We start from the raw sequence: 14,588 nt of genomic DNA, 5'->3' as shown, positions 1-14,588 counted from the left end.
GTGTACTAACATGATCAATCCTCAGCTGGAACAAAGATCTTTACTTTGACCTCCCGCGTATGAAAATTGGCGCAATTTACGTTTTGACTTCAAGAGATGTGAAGTCGGACACCACTTCATACTATCATAATGTCATCATCATACAATTGGCACTATGCATGTCACGGCCTCAGCTGCAGACATCCATTTGTCAACATCAGTTTAAGCATCACCTTATACCCCCCGTGACATAACTTCTCCACAACTACCAGGAAAAAAAACAACGCACACTAACACTTGAACCATCTCAGGGGACGCTTGGACGTGATCCTGTTTCTTATTTAAGGATGAAGAAAGTGAGAAGGGTCGTTCAAGGTGTGGAGAGGTTGAGATTTTCTCTGAAGCAGCTAATGAGACTTTCCAGGTCAGGAGTGAACAGACATCATCACACTGGGCTGTAAACACAACACTGCTTTATGTAAGAATAGAAGATAGAATCACTGTAGACTGGACGTATCTTTCTTTCTTTTTTGTTCTCGGTCACATGAGAACAAACACATACCAACATATCTAAGAACTGCACAGACAGCATTAATGTGTCTTTCAACGTAAGCCCTGTTAAAAGTTTTTTAACTGTAAAATTTAAACCTGCAGGCAAAGAATACAACACAATGTTTTTCTTATTTTGACGCTGAACGACTCATTGAACGTTTGTCAGCTTGTCAACAAATTAATCAGCTGATGGTTACAGTGGTGCCTTGTGTAGCAGAGATGGAAAGTAACTAAATACATTTACTCAAGTACAGTATTTCAGATCCTCTCAACAGCGACAAACATTGTCTGCAAAATGTATTTCTTTCATCTTTTAGCACATAAGTACAAAATATAATGTAAATATTATGATGTATCACTATAGCTTCAGCTATCCAGTGCTATATAGAGTAATTAAATGTTATATTGCTACTTTGCTACTAAAGTACTGCTGTTGTAGTTCTATTTGGTGATTTAGGCCTTTCATGCACCTGAAGACTGATAACAGTTTATTTCTTGACCATCACAACCATAACAAAACAGTCTAACTTTGAAAATATATTATTTTGGTTAAGTTCCTTGTGTTTACTTAAATAAGCATAACAAAGATAAAAAGCTGTTGACCAGACAAGATGAGTGACATTTACCTGAAATCATTCAGTCTGGCTGAGTCAACATCAGATGATTTGTACTCAGAGCAAGTCCAACTAGATTTCACATCTATTAGTCAATTAAGTTTATTTGTAGAGACAGGGATCATACCATAATCATAATAAGTTATCTCAGGGCACTTTTCATACAGGTCTTTACCATAATATTTATAATATTATTTACCCAAGAGACCCAATTTAGAAAAACCTCCTTTAAATGGAAAGAAATCGTGCAGTGACGATGAGTGACTCTGTATGTCTGACGCTACTTCCACAAGTGTGCAAGCACGTCTCTCTCTCGCCCACACACACACACACACACACACACACACACACACACGCATTAGATGTACAAGGAACAAAACCTTTGCTGCTGGCACTTTTCTTCACACCCTCTGGATTAGTCGTCCTGCTTTCCCTCCCACTTTGATCCAAAGGTTTGTTTTCATGCTGTAGGCATTATGCTACCTATGGTTTCAATAAGTGGGATGCATGAAAAATAACATTGCATCAAAATCAAACTTCACATAAATACACAAGTCACCACGAAATACAAGCACTGTTGAGACCTGACAAAGGTCAACATAGAAAAATGCTACACATTGTTTTTTACTGTATGTTTTTTAACATGCATTTATCCTCTTCTTCTATTTTGCTGAAAGCAGGTGTAGCGCTGTGACCTTTAAGTATGCTGCCATTTGTCACAATTTGAATCAATGATATTTTATTAGATTTCTGTATATTGTGTGAACATATTCAAAAAGGCCAATCAGCAGGAGGAGCTTGCTACAAAGATGCTGCAAAGTTACAGGACAACAACAACACAGAGGAAATTGATATGAATTATGTCTAGTACCGTATATGTGTATTAAATACAACAAGAGGCTGCTCTGCACAGCTTGGTAAATCTGGGAGCACAGTACATTATAGTACATGTATCAACATGTATTTAAGAAACATTGAAAAAGAGATACTGGAATAAATATATTATATATATTTTTTGACACTGACAGACATCTGAACAGATCATGGAGAGTAAGGTGAGCTGCTTTAAGCTGCTGTCGTCCAGAACAAAGCTGCATTAGGGAGCAAAGGTGAGACTCAACAAGACACCACTGTTAATTTGACTTAGCACAGAAGAAGCTAATGCAACATGAATGAAGTAGATATATACTCCTCATTATATACTGTAGACATGTGTGATACACTCTATTCTTTTATATACAAACACAAAAAACAGATGCATTACATTTAAGTTGGCACACGATGGCAGTGATCGGACTGAGTGGTGAGATTTGCACTTCAGCGTTGGTCTGTCAGCGGGGTTACTGGGTAAGTGCAAGGTGTCTTTACTTTGACTTAGTTCAGAATCATATCAGGGATTAAGTGCAAAGCACACGTACACACTTAAATTACAATAACAACACACAACTACACACTCGGCAATCAAAATCCTCTTAAAATGCACATGCTGCATCCTGGTCATGATTATACAGGTGGTCTGCTGTGACCCTCTGCAGACTGGAGGACGCAGTGGAGACACTTCTTTACTTGAGGTGAAAGAACGAGGATGGTTTGGTCGGTGAAGCCATGAGCATGTTCGCTTGGTTCTTGTGGGTTATGTGGATCTATAACAGTAGATTATTATGAGACAATGTTGCGTTACAGTCATGGAAATTATGTTGCTGTTATCTGTATGATTAAGTTTCCTTTCTGAGCTCAAGATGTAGCTCAGTACAATGTTGTTACCAATGTCTTTAAATATTCTAAACACAAAACACAATGACTGAGCCTGAACTACACTTACAGTGCAAGGAGGTTGCATCCATGGTTCCCCGTCAATCTGCATGGGCAGAGCTTTGACTGTCCTGCACACACAGAGGAGAGACAGTGAGATTTAATCATTCTGTATCATTTATATGTGAACACAGTAAATGGTAAATGGACTGCATTCATATAGAGATTCTTAACAAACCCTAAAACACTTTACACTTCAAGTCACATTCACCCATTAGCACACATGTTCATGCACTGCTACTAGGATATATGTACATATATATATATATGCAGTGCTTTTTCCATCACACATCACCTAAACACTGTTGGCACAGCCCTAAGGGGCAATGGGGTTCAGTATCTTGCCCAAGGACACTTCATCATGAAGACTAGAGGAGCCGGGGATCAAACCACCGACCTTTTTCTTTAGTGAATGACCCGCTCTACCTCCAGAGCCACAGCCGCCCCATCATCATGTCCAAATGTGTGTTTACACCGGACCACAAGGAGACGGATAAAATAACAGGAACAGATTGTTGGGTATTCTTGATATATTTATCAGAAGAATAAAATGTCTGCACACCAGTTGAGGCTCCAAATAAAGATTTTAATTTACTCCCAAGTTTCAGGCAGAGGTCTGAAGAAGGGCCTGTGCCCAAAATGTTACACAAGAAAATAAAAAGCTTCTGGGAGCCTCAACTGGTGTGCAGACATTTCTTGTCTTCTTTTTTGTTTGTTTCTGTTCAGCCCCTATAGTGGATGTGTATGCTTTTGCATACTTTCTGAATTTTTGACATATTTGTCCATAGGTAAAATTGCACAACCTGATGGTGATTTGAGACGTCTGTGCCAGTCTGTGCCCAGCGCTCTTCAGTCCAGTATAGATTTGTCCCATCTCCATAGCTCCCTCCAGCCCCACCACCTCCAAACGCTTATCGCTCATGTCTGCAGAGTGAAGGAACACACAGAAGAACAGAGAGATTAAATCAGTATTAGAGTCGACAGGATTGACTACATCTGCCTGAAAGTAGTCAGGGAGGGTCCAATGATAATATTTGGACTCTGTGTGTAAAGTTGTTTAGGAAAGTAGAGACGGCCCAACTACTGAAGCCTCACCCTGTGAGATCGTTTTAAGAAGATCAGGATCAGTGATGACCTCACTGCGCTCCGCCTCTGGCAAGCCATCCGGCTTCTTGGATTCACCCCAGAGGTTGGAGCCGCCGTGCATGCTGGGTATGTTGAGGACAGCTATGCCCTCCAGTGACAGGCCACTCAGGTCCAGTTGTTTCCCACAACACTGGTGGAGGCACAATAACAGGTTGTTTTCTTTAAACGTAACTAAAGCAAGACTTTGAGCGTTAGCATATCATTGGTACTGGTGAAACAATAGAATGACTGTAGGAGAAATGTTCACCTCAATCGAGAGACAATCCTTTAGCCTCTTGCAGGAGGCAGAGATGGTCTCAGAAGTGGCAAACTCAAAATACCAAAGTTTGTTCTTCATTCTTAAAAAAAAAAGAGAAAACAAAAAGAACTTCACTGTCCCTGATTTAAAAAACAACAACAACCTAATCTCTGTTACACTCTTCAGGAAAACACTCACACAGGTAATGTAATTCCTCACCTGCTGTTGAACCTCTGGGGGTGTTTCTCTCTCATGGAGTGGAAACGATGAGCAATGGAAGCATCCTGCTCACATGGACACAAGCACAATCATGTCAAATCAGATTAGAAGCAATATATTATACTTTACGTTTATTACAGGAAGAAATTAAAAGATTTTTTGCAGATAGATATCCGTTGAAGGCTTGAATAAATCAATCAATTATTATGTGAGGTGTGTGCGCTGTAGAGACTCACGACTCCAATAGAGAAGTAGTTGTTGATAATCTCATTTGGCACAGGGTCTCCCGCCTCTTCAGAGTCTTCCTGTATCACCCGGATGTTCCAGCGGTCCATGGGGATCAGCTTGCTGCCTTCGACCTCCTTCAGGATGTCCCTCAGGTCAGACCCCTCGTAGCCTTCCATGGAGTTACAAATAGAAACAGGGTGATTACACAACATATGCCCCTGATTTCAGTGCCAAATCCTGGGTGATACTAGTTTTGGTTTAGAGGTAACGCATTCATGGTTTTACCTCCACCCCAGCGTAGACAGCGAGCCAGGTCGTTCCCAGTACCTAGAGGCAGGACGGCAACCTGAGGATGCACCTGGAGGTCTGCTTTGTCTGAAATCACAGGTCACATCATTTAGCCTCGGAGACGGTTGTCTCAGTCTGCTCACTGAAACCCAGAAGGACGTGCTGTACCTAAAGCATCCAGGAGCCAGCCAACGGTGCCGTCGCCTCCACACACCAAGATCCTGTAGTCCGGCAGATTGTGGAAGAAGTGCAGTCTAAAAGATGAAAGTCAAAGTCAACGTGACGAAAAGACAAACAGACAAACTGCGAGGCCCACGGCAGTGAAAGTGCGGTGTACCCTGGTGCAGGACCTCCGTTGGACAGGTTGTACACTTGACGTGGGTTCAGCAGGTACTGAAACTTCCTGAGCACTCTGCAGAAAACACAGACACAGAAGGAAAGAAAACTTAATCAACTCAAAGGGGAAATATTCTTCGTCTAAAAACTACCATATATTTACACCAGGGGTGGGAATCATAGGGGAACTATTAATAATACACGAATGCTGAGAGGAAAACTTATATCAACAGATTATTTGGTATAAATATTGCACATAAAGCTTGATAACATATTTTATTAACAGTTATATGTTTTAAATTCCTATACTGATAATCTCTCCCAACATTATCAAGACTCTGAGCTGCTTACCTTTCACCCTGCTTTCCTCCACTTTTGGGGTTTACGAACACCAACACAGGATGGATGTCTGGAAGTGGAGCGATCTGAAAAGAAATGTGCAACAGAAGAAGATACAGGATTATTTAACTCATCTGGTAAAGCAACGTCTCACTGTGTGGACACATGCTACCATTCAATCTACTACCACAGGTTGTGTTCACGTTTTTTACTTTATTTGAAAAATTCCTAAAACTTTAAGGCAGCATCATCATCACTGTTCAAACTCATATTGTTGCTTTATAATGCTGAGTCCATTTGTGTCCTGTTTAGCACTAAAAGTAAAAGTTGCTTTTCTCACATACTGTAATGGCAAGAGCAGATATTTTATTAATGTAAAATTATTCAACTGAAATATTTTTGCAACGAATGTTCAAAAATATACTTTAAAATATGTCTTTAAACAAATTAGAAACACAAGTAGTATATTCAGCCATATATCAAATACAGGGGTTTGGGACATACTGAACACGTATAGTAGCAAAGTGGATTACGCTGCTTTTCTGGCTGTGATAACTTCTTATCATTGTCGTATTACTGTTCTCTGTCTGGAGGCAAACAACAGACAAGCAGCTTTCAAGCTTTATCTATAGTATCTGATACTAAAAATATAAAGTCTAAACCGTAAGCATCGGATCAGAGAGCTTTTCTGTGCAGATGCAGACAAACCCACCAATGTTGTGTTTGTCCATGACTGATCTGAACCGAATAGACCACAGAGACACTAGTATAATCTTTCTAAACATGAAAAATATAATGAGTAATCACTAAAACTGGAGATCCTGCCAGAAACAGCAATGTGCAGATGTTAGTTTGGGCAGAGAACGTGAAAGAGAACTCGCGGAGAAGACACGTGTGTGTAGCTGAAAAATATATTTTAAGTATGTAGGAAGATCAGATGAAGGCAGACCTGCAGGATGTGGCCATCAGAGGTAACATTCAACAGGTTGGAGTCCTCCTCCTGAAGGAATCAAAGGTTAATTAAACAGATTATTAACTAACAATAATATAAATAATCTTTACATTTTCTTAAGCCAAATTATGGGATTGATATTTATCTTGTGCTTAAGCTGCTCATTATTGTTTTTATCGCTGTTTGTCTGATTGTTAGCAGGAATATGCAAAAACTACTGAACCAATTTTAATAAAACTTGGTGAAAGATTGGGGTATGGGCCAAGAAGGAAGGCCTGAACTTTTGGAGTGGATTTAATTAAAGTGAAATGGGCCATTTATCCAAAAAAATTGTGAATTTGTCAAGAAATAATGTCGAGATTTTCAGACATATGTAGGGGCCTGATATTGATAAATTTGTGCATTTGGTGCAGTTGGATTGAAATCAGCAGGACTGTTGGGCCTTGGCGGACGTGTGCACTCTACTGAGTGAGAGTACTACTCTAGTTTTACCTTTGAGACGGCGTATATGGCCCATGGAGGCAGGATGTGATCTTTCAGTGGCCCACAGTCACAGGACGACGAGCCAGAGTAAATACACTCATCATGACGCTTAAAAAGAAACAGGATTCAGTGAACATGGAAAGAAGGGTTTCTATGTAATTCATGCATTACTGTATACATATATATAGTATACATGTACAATCCTCACCATCTCCTGGCACCACGCACAACGCCTCCCTGCTAAAGTTTTGATCTTCTTGTGGCAGATCTTACACTTTGTAGATTTACAGTCGGCTTTGATCCAGTCGTGAGCCGCTACCTGAGACACAGAGGAGGAGACAGAGGTGAGGTCCCACCGATGTAACCCACAAATTAACTCCCCCCGAGGAGCATTTGTTTGTGCGTTGGCTGTTATCAGCATTACAAACATGAAACCTGGTGGAAGGATGTGGTATGAGTCAGGGAATAATCCATTATATTTTGGTGCAGATCCAGATCAGGGAGTGGATCAAGGAATTTCACCAATTTCCCAGGGAATCATATATGGATCTTGCTGAAAAAAATCAGACACATTAAGGGAACTGATATCTGTGAGTCTGTGCAATTTAGTGCAGCTTGATTGACTATACTGCGACTGCTGGGCCTCTTCTGAGTGATATTGTAGTTATTTTCACCATTTCTCCACCCATATAAGTGACTCCATCACCCAATGTTGTTTTCAAATATTTGTATAATATCTGGACAAGTCTTAAGATGCTAATAATCCATTGCAGCGAACAATGTTCGTGTTTGCCACTGTGGTGCCAACATCATTATTGACTCACTGTTAAAGTTATAGACGACTGCAGATTTATGACTTTCTGGATAACCATCGACTTGGCAGACGTGCGTCACCAAATCAAATATCCTTGAAGGGCACCGGCAACTAAAATGTGCCATGGCAAATGAAACATTTTGGGGCGGCTCACTGTTGAGATGCAATAATGATATTGTGAAGCAGTGAGTTGCGGCTGTGACACGGTTCTGGGGTTAAAAAGACAGTGAACGAATCATTGTCTGGGTTCGTGCAAAATTAGGACATTTAAACAGATGTACTGAGCAGACTGTGCCAGCTGTAATCCGCACTTAAAAAACAAAACACTGATGGGCTGCACTTATTACTGAGTAATGCACCGTAATGCTCTCTGTTGATAATGTGTTCACTCTCACTGACATTTGGGTTTTGGTCAGGGACAAGAGAATTGTCATGAATGTATTCTACTAAAAACATGGGAAATGTAATATAATCTCTGCCAAGGAGGTTATGTGCTCACCCCTGTCTGTTTGTTTGTGGGTTGGTGGATTTGTAAGTAAGATTATGTAAAAAACTACTTGAGGGATTACCACAAGGATGTGGTATGCATCAGTAAAGAAGCCATTATTTTGGTGCACATCCAGATCAGGGGCAAATTCAGGATTATAATATTTTCTTTCTTTAACACTGTGAGATACGGTGTTTTTCAACATTTCGTTCTCAGTGTGTGCAATTTGGTGCAGATCCAAATACAAATCTGGATCTAGTGAATTGAAATACTGTTTCAGAAGGGGGCTCTACTGGGTGACAGTCTAGTTTAACTTAAAACTGAAAAGCTTTGATAAATAGAAGACACCAGTGGTGAAAATGTATTGTTGTGCTTTCTTACACCGATCTCCTTTTTGGATTTGACAAAGGTGCGAGCACAGGGTTCAGGATTCTTGTTGGCACACTGATTGTGGACAGTGTACTTGCAACCTGTGGGAGGAAAATAAACCCAAATTACAAAAGTGACGGAACTCAACACAATGTTTTCACTTCCAGATCTTATGATTTTATTATTATATGTAGTCTTATCCCAGGAAACCTGCTTTTACCCTGAAAAATAACAACACGAGTAAAGATTTGACTCCCTTAGTTTAGTTTTATTAACAATGTATGAGGTACGTGTCTGTCCCCTAGTGGCAGCTGTGAGCTCTTACAGGTGCAGCAGAGTCCCTGCTTTCCAAGGCCGAGCATCATGTTCTGACACACACTGCAGTAAGTTGGCTTGTTGTAGTGCTTCAACCTCCAGATGTGCTGCCCGTCCTTCTCTTTCATCTGTGGGTGGGGGAAAGAGAAAAAGACATTAAAAAGGACTTTGTCAGAGGAAAACAGAAAATGGAGCATGAGCAATGTAAAGCTCTACTGAAACTCTAAAATGTGGTTTGTACATTAAAGATGTTTTTCACCTTCAGTCCAAGCAGAACAAGTAAAGGCACATTGTTCATGCCTCCCTTCAACCATTCCTCCAGTGTGACGGTGCCACTGTCGTCCACATCGATGGCTGTCATCATGTCTCTCAGCACCTGCACAGTCACAAACACATCTCCTGATTATTGGTCATCTGTGGCATATCGTGTTCATGAGCTCCTGGAGCTCTCGGCTGCTGCACTGAAGCTCTCTTCGAGTCAGAAAGCAAATTCACAAGCATTTTGTGATAGAATTAAAAGATTATGCCAGTTCTAAAATGAAAAAAAGAGATTCATACTGGTCTGAGCTCCGTCACGTCCCAGCCCAGGTAATCAGCAGCTCGCACCATCTGGGTGATTATACGATCCACTTCCTGATGGAGAGACAACACAGTTTACACTCACAGTGGACATTGGTGTGGCCTTATACATCTTATCTATTCAAAATACAGGAACCTAAGACAATCATGATGTGTGCTACACATCCAAATGCAACCACTCAATCAGGTTTACAACACCATATAATAAAAAATCTTGTGGATCACTGAAATCCTTTTTAAACTAGTTAACAAATGTGAGGACCTTTGCTGAAATTATCTGCAGACTATAACTGTAAATTCAGTCCAAGTGCAGTTGGGTCTTCTCATTTAATTCTCCTTCATTTGTTTGTTTAGTGAAGTGAGGTTGAGAGCTGTTTATATCTTTTTCTTTTGGATGAATAAGGACTTGTTTTACATCATGAGCTGGCTTCTATTTACTGGACTGTAATAACATAAGGAGGAGCATCAAGATAAATGTATTAACTAACCTTGAATTATGATTAGGACATATTTGTGGGTGAGGTGCTGTGATTGTGTCAACAACTTTAACAATATACAGTATACAGCACATTAGATGCACGTTACCTGTCAGAAGCACTTTCTGTGCTGCTCCCACACATTTGACTAAACAATTTGCAAATAAAAGTCAAATTGCAGATTGGGACACAATAATAACCTCACTAAGGGGTCCTAAGTGTTTGTTAAACCCACCTGAGACCTTCATATTTTAGACAGCAATTGTTATTTTCTGTACATTAACCCCAACGCAAAATATTCTCAACAAAACCAAACTGTTGAATGAATGTGCATGTGTTATGAGTGACTATGAAAGCATCCCAAATATTCTGTGAATTTGTGAAAAGTTTGAACTTACAGAACTGTCCAGGAGTCCGTTGCCATCTTTGTCATAAAGTTTGAAAGTAACTAGAAGCAAAATACAGAAAATCAGTGATCCAACTAATGTTTCTTCATTTTTCACGCGTGCACAACACACCACAATAAACATAACATATATATATAATATATATATATAAACAAAGTGCGGTAGATAAGGAAGATCAAACCAACACTCAAGCTTCTCTCGAGGCTGTCCTTCCTCCAGCACTGAGAAGTAACAGGACACATCGCGAAGAAAGACCCCTCCTGAAAATAAAGAGATGTGCAGAACATTGTGACCAAACTGGAATCATCATAACATCACTAAAGCCAAAACCGCTTTTTTTTAGGTCCTGATTGAACTGTAGAACAGGAATAAGAAAAGCACATATTTGATCAAAGCTGGTTATTGGAACAGGTGCACCAATCTCCATAGCTGCGCCTACATCCTTGTTCCTGTGACGCAGCACTACAAGAGGAAAAACATCAGACAAACAAATATGTGGGTGTCAGACAAAGGGTCCAACAGGAGGAACTGTTTGTAGCAATTGTCTTTCTTTGATCGTTTTATATTCTAACTTGCATCCCCCAACCAGCATCTGAGCTCAGTGCTTCTCCTCTGAACACCTGCTCAGACACGCAGAATGATTTACCTCCTTGGGGCAGTGGGCTCTTTGTGCTGCAATCCTGCTCTATTCGTTGGAAGTAGTGAAAAAGGCGTTGGCAGAAATCCGCAGGAAACTCATCAACCTCAAGGTACGTCTTGAGAAAGAGACTGAAACCCACTGCGTCAACGCACTGAGGAGGGAAATCAGAGCAGGTGTCAGAGGAGACACAACAACAATATGTTAATGTCACATTTATATTTAGGGTAATGCTCTTTTTAAAAAAACTCGAAAAATGAATACATTTTAAATGAAGGCAAAATTCTGAGGGCAGACGAAGTGAAATTTGTCAACAGCCAAGCAGAGAATTCAAGATATAAGTACAATTAAGTTTCCTATATTAAATTAATAATGACATTTATATTTACTTGGGCTTGAAATGAGAAATATGCATGATTTCCACGATATTTGCAATAATTGTTTTCATCAGAAACATTCCAATAAAATTTATAACAATCAAGAAATAATGAACTTCTAAAATTAATCCACATGTATAACTGTGCAGAAAATACTGTATCTGTTTCTACTGGGACAGTCTCTGACCTTCCCCATGCTGTGCTGGGCCAGTCGACCTCCAGGCTGAAACTCCTTGATCACATCTTTCACCCTTAGATTGCTGTCTGCAAACAGAACAGTTGACAGGACATGAAATTCACTGCCACCTGAAGTGAACCTGTGCCATCAGAACATCAATCTGCCCTGATGAAAAACCCCACAGTACAAGTGAGAACAGAGAAGCTCGGTGAGTGAATGTGTTCTTTGTCGGCCATTAGTTCCACACATTGATTACATGGCTGCTGAGCTAAAACGAGAAACATGTGAGATCATCACTTAATCGTGGACGTGGACGGACTGTGTGTATCCTGCATTAAATCTGGGTTCCTGGCCCTGCTGACACATGGCAGAGCTTTTTTTAAGGGCCAGAGAGGAGCAGGTGTAATCATCCATTCTTCCGTTATCCAACAGTGCAAATACCCCCTCTTTACCCCAACACTAAAAGCATGCCGACCCATTTCATTTCTTTCAAACAAAGCCTCTCAGTGGAAGGCAACATATTTTTAGCCCCTTTCTGTTTCCTGTCAACAGGTCTATCAAATTCTGCATTAGCTCAAGAGCGATGCACTTACATTTTGGAGTTGCTGTTTGTGTTTCTGTTCTGATGCTGAATGAGCCTCCAGAGAACATCGCACTGTGACGTCTCTTTGTATTTAATGGTGCATGAAAGAGAACTTCCTCAGTCGTCTGTTTTATAATGATGATGTCCACTTAGCCACATCTGCTGCTTTCACTTCTTGTGTAATACAGATCTCCAGAGCTTAGCAGCAGTCTCTCACAAATTTCAGGTCTATTTTTAAAAAATTGTTTCTTTGATTACGCCCTAGCTACTGGAAAGATTGTACCTGACGAACCCTGATATAATATGATTATTGTAAGATTCAATGTTTCACTCTGTTTGAATATTAGTTGCTTTAATTGAACAGTTAATGCTGAAAGTTATGTTAGTGTATGTTGTTTTAAATCTTGTCCCATGTGTCCCATTTATAACTTAGAGCATCTGCCTCTCTCATGGTCTCTGCAGCAAAGTGTGCACAGATGTTTAAAATGGACTTCTCTTCATGCACCTGTGCTGAACAAAGAAAGTCTTCTTGCTGGAACTGTTGCGTTCACACCAACTCTCTTCTTATGTTATCTATGTATGTAAATAAATGTGATCATTTAAAACAATATATGTTTTATGAGCTGATCATATATTTAGATTTTCAGCAAGTACAGATGGCAGACTGAGCATCAATAAAGCTCACCTTCAGATGATCAAGTAATGTGTTACATGCAGTATTAACATGCTGCTAATATCAATTAACTGAGGAAATGATGTAAAGTGCCCAAGTTAAACTTACATTCCATGTACTGCTGCAGCTGGATAAAATCCACGGGAGACAGAGAGCCCTCTGTGTCGTCGGGGGAGGCCATGTCGATCAGCTGTGTGAGCAAAGACAAGAAAATGACAGGACGGTGAGGGAGGTGACCGACATGAAAACATCCCAGGCAGGAGCACCAACCCTGAGAAAGGTGAAACAAGGAGGTGGTATTTAATGTTATATAGGACATGCTCGGTTCTGTCAGCGACACATGGGAACTGGTTTGCCTCCATTCCTTGAACTGCACACAAACGGTAGTAAGTCAGACACTCCCTGATTTAAAGATACTGATCACCCACTTTATCTGGTTTCTGAGGTTCATCTGATAACTAAAGACTTACAAGCATCAGCAGTGAACATTTCACAATGGACTATTGTGAATATAGCAAATGTTATGCAGATAGTTGATAAGAGCTTTAAAATAATGGGGATTGGGGAAAGGTGTGCAACAAAATTAATCAACATCAGGAACTGGCCACAATAAACCTAGAAAGGAGCTGCAAGTGATACTTTGACAGGCTGTATGCTGCAGAGCGTCAGTCTCTTATGAACTATTAATAACAACATGATATTAATGATAACTTACAAAGTGCTTAACAGAGAGAAGATTTGAAATTAAAAGAACAGCAATCAAAACATGAGAAAGGTAATCCGTTCAGTTAAATGTCACCAGCAGAAAAACAGGAAAAGTCATTATTGCCTGTAGAGATATTTATTGTAAACTTAACCACAGCTCAACTCTCTGCTCTCTGTACTCTAATCAGCACAATGCTGTTCCACTCAGCAAAGCAATTCAGAAATCAACAATTAAGATTAAAAGGGTACATCCATCAGACAGGATTATAACTGGAGGCCAGAGTCACTGACAGTAACAACTTCTTTTAGGTGCACAGGTGATCAGTCACTCACACATGAAGAGGAGGGATCTTCAGGCTTCTTACCTGCTCTCTCTCTCCCTCTCTCTCTCTCTCTCCTCAGACTTTCGCAGAGGTCAATAAAAAGCGTCCCACACACGTAGCTCCGTCCCACAGAACTTTGGTATGTTGTCTGACAGCAGCTGGTACTTGTGAGTACATGTGTGCGCTGCGGTATTAGCGGATATAAGGGATTAAGAATGAGCAGAGGAGGAGCTCTGAGCCATAATCACTGAGTGTGCCAGCCTCACGCTCGCACGCACACACGCACACGCACACACACAGGTTTGCAAGAGAGACTTTGCATTGACTTCCATTCATTGTGGACAATCTAACCAAAAACCTCATCCCTCACCTTAGCCATGACCAATTCATGGCTAACCCTGACCTTAACCTTTGGCTTTGGTCCCCATGAGGTCTACTGGTCCTGACAAGGTAACATAAACAAGTACACACACACACAC

General features: G+C 40.5%; 1 protein-coding gene across 1 annotated transcript; it reads right to left on the bottom strand.

Annotated features, from left to right (window-relative positions):
* Nucleotides 1-1,867: 1,867 nt before the first annotated feature.
* On the bottom strand, nucleotides 1,868-14,293 carry dgkab (diacylglycerol kinase, alpha b). Its single transcript, XM_035153183.2, has 24 exons — nucleotides 14,152-14,293; nucleotides 13,190-13,271; nucleotides 11,835-11,911; nucleotides 11,280-11,424; nucleotides 10,819-10,893; nucleotides 10,625-10,674; nucleotides 9,730-9,804; nucleotides 9,431-9,547; nucleotides 9,182-9,299; nucleotides 8,869-8,957; nucleotides 7,395-7,505; nucleotides 7,196-7,294; nucleotides 6,701-6,751; nucleotides 5,764-5,837; nucleotides 5,414-5,488; nucleotides 5,245-5,330; nucleotides 5,074-5,163; nucleotides 4,797-4,957; nucleotides 4,561-4,625; nucleotides 4,351-4,441; nucleotides 4,053-4,233; nucleotides 3,761-3,881; nucleotides 2,968-3,028; nucleotides 1,868-2,788 (listed from the first exon to the last, which is right to left on the bottom strand). Exons 2-24 carry the CDS (start codon nucleotides 13,260-13,262, stop codon nucleotides 2,708-2,710), a joined length of 2,166 nt encoding a protein of 721 aa, XP_035009074.1. The 5' UTR covers nucleotides 13,263-13,271; nucleotides 14,152-14,293; the 3' UTR covers nucleotides 1,868-2,707.
* Nucleotides 14,294-14,588: the final 295 nt, after the last annotated feature.

Source organism: Hippoglossus stenolepis, chromosome 3 (genome assembly GCF_022539355.2).
Source record: "Hippoglossus stenolepis isolate QCI-W04-F060 chromosome 3, HSTE1.2, whole genome shotgun sequence".
Taxonomy (NCBI): domain Eukaryota; kingdom Metazoa; phylum Chordata; class Actinopteri; order Pleuronectiformes; family Pleuronectidae; genus Hippoglossus; species Hippoglossus stenolepis.
Note: the sequence above shows the minus strand (reverse complement) of the source record. Positions and strands in the feature narration are given on the sequence as shown.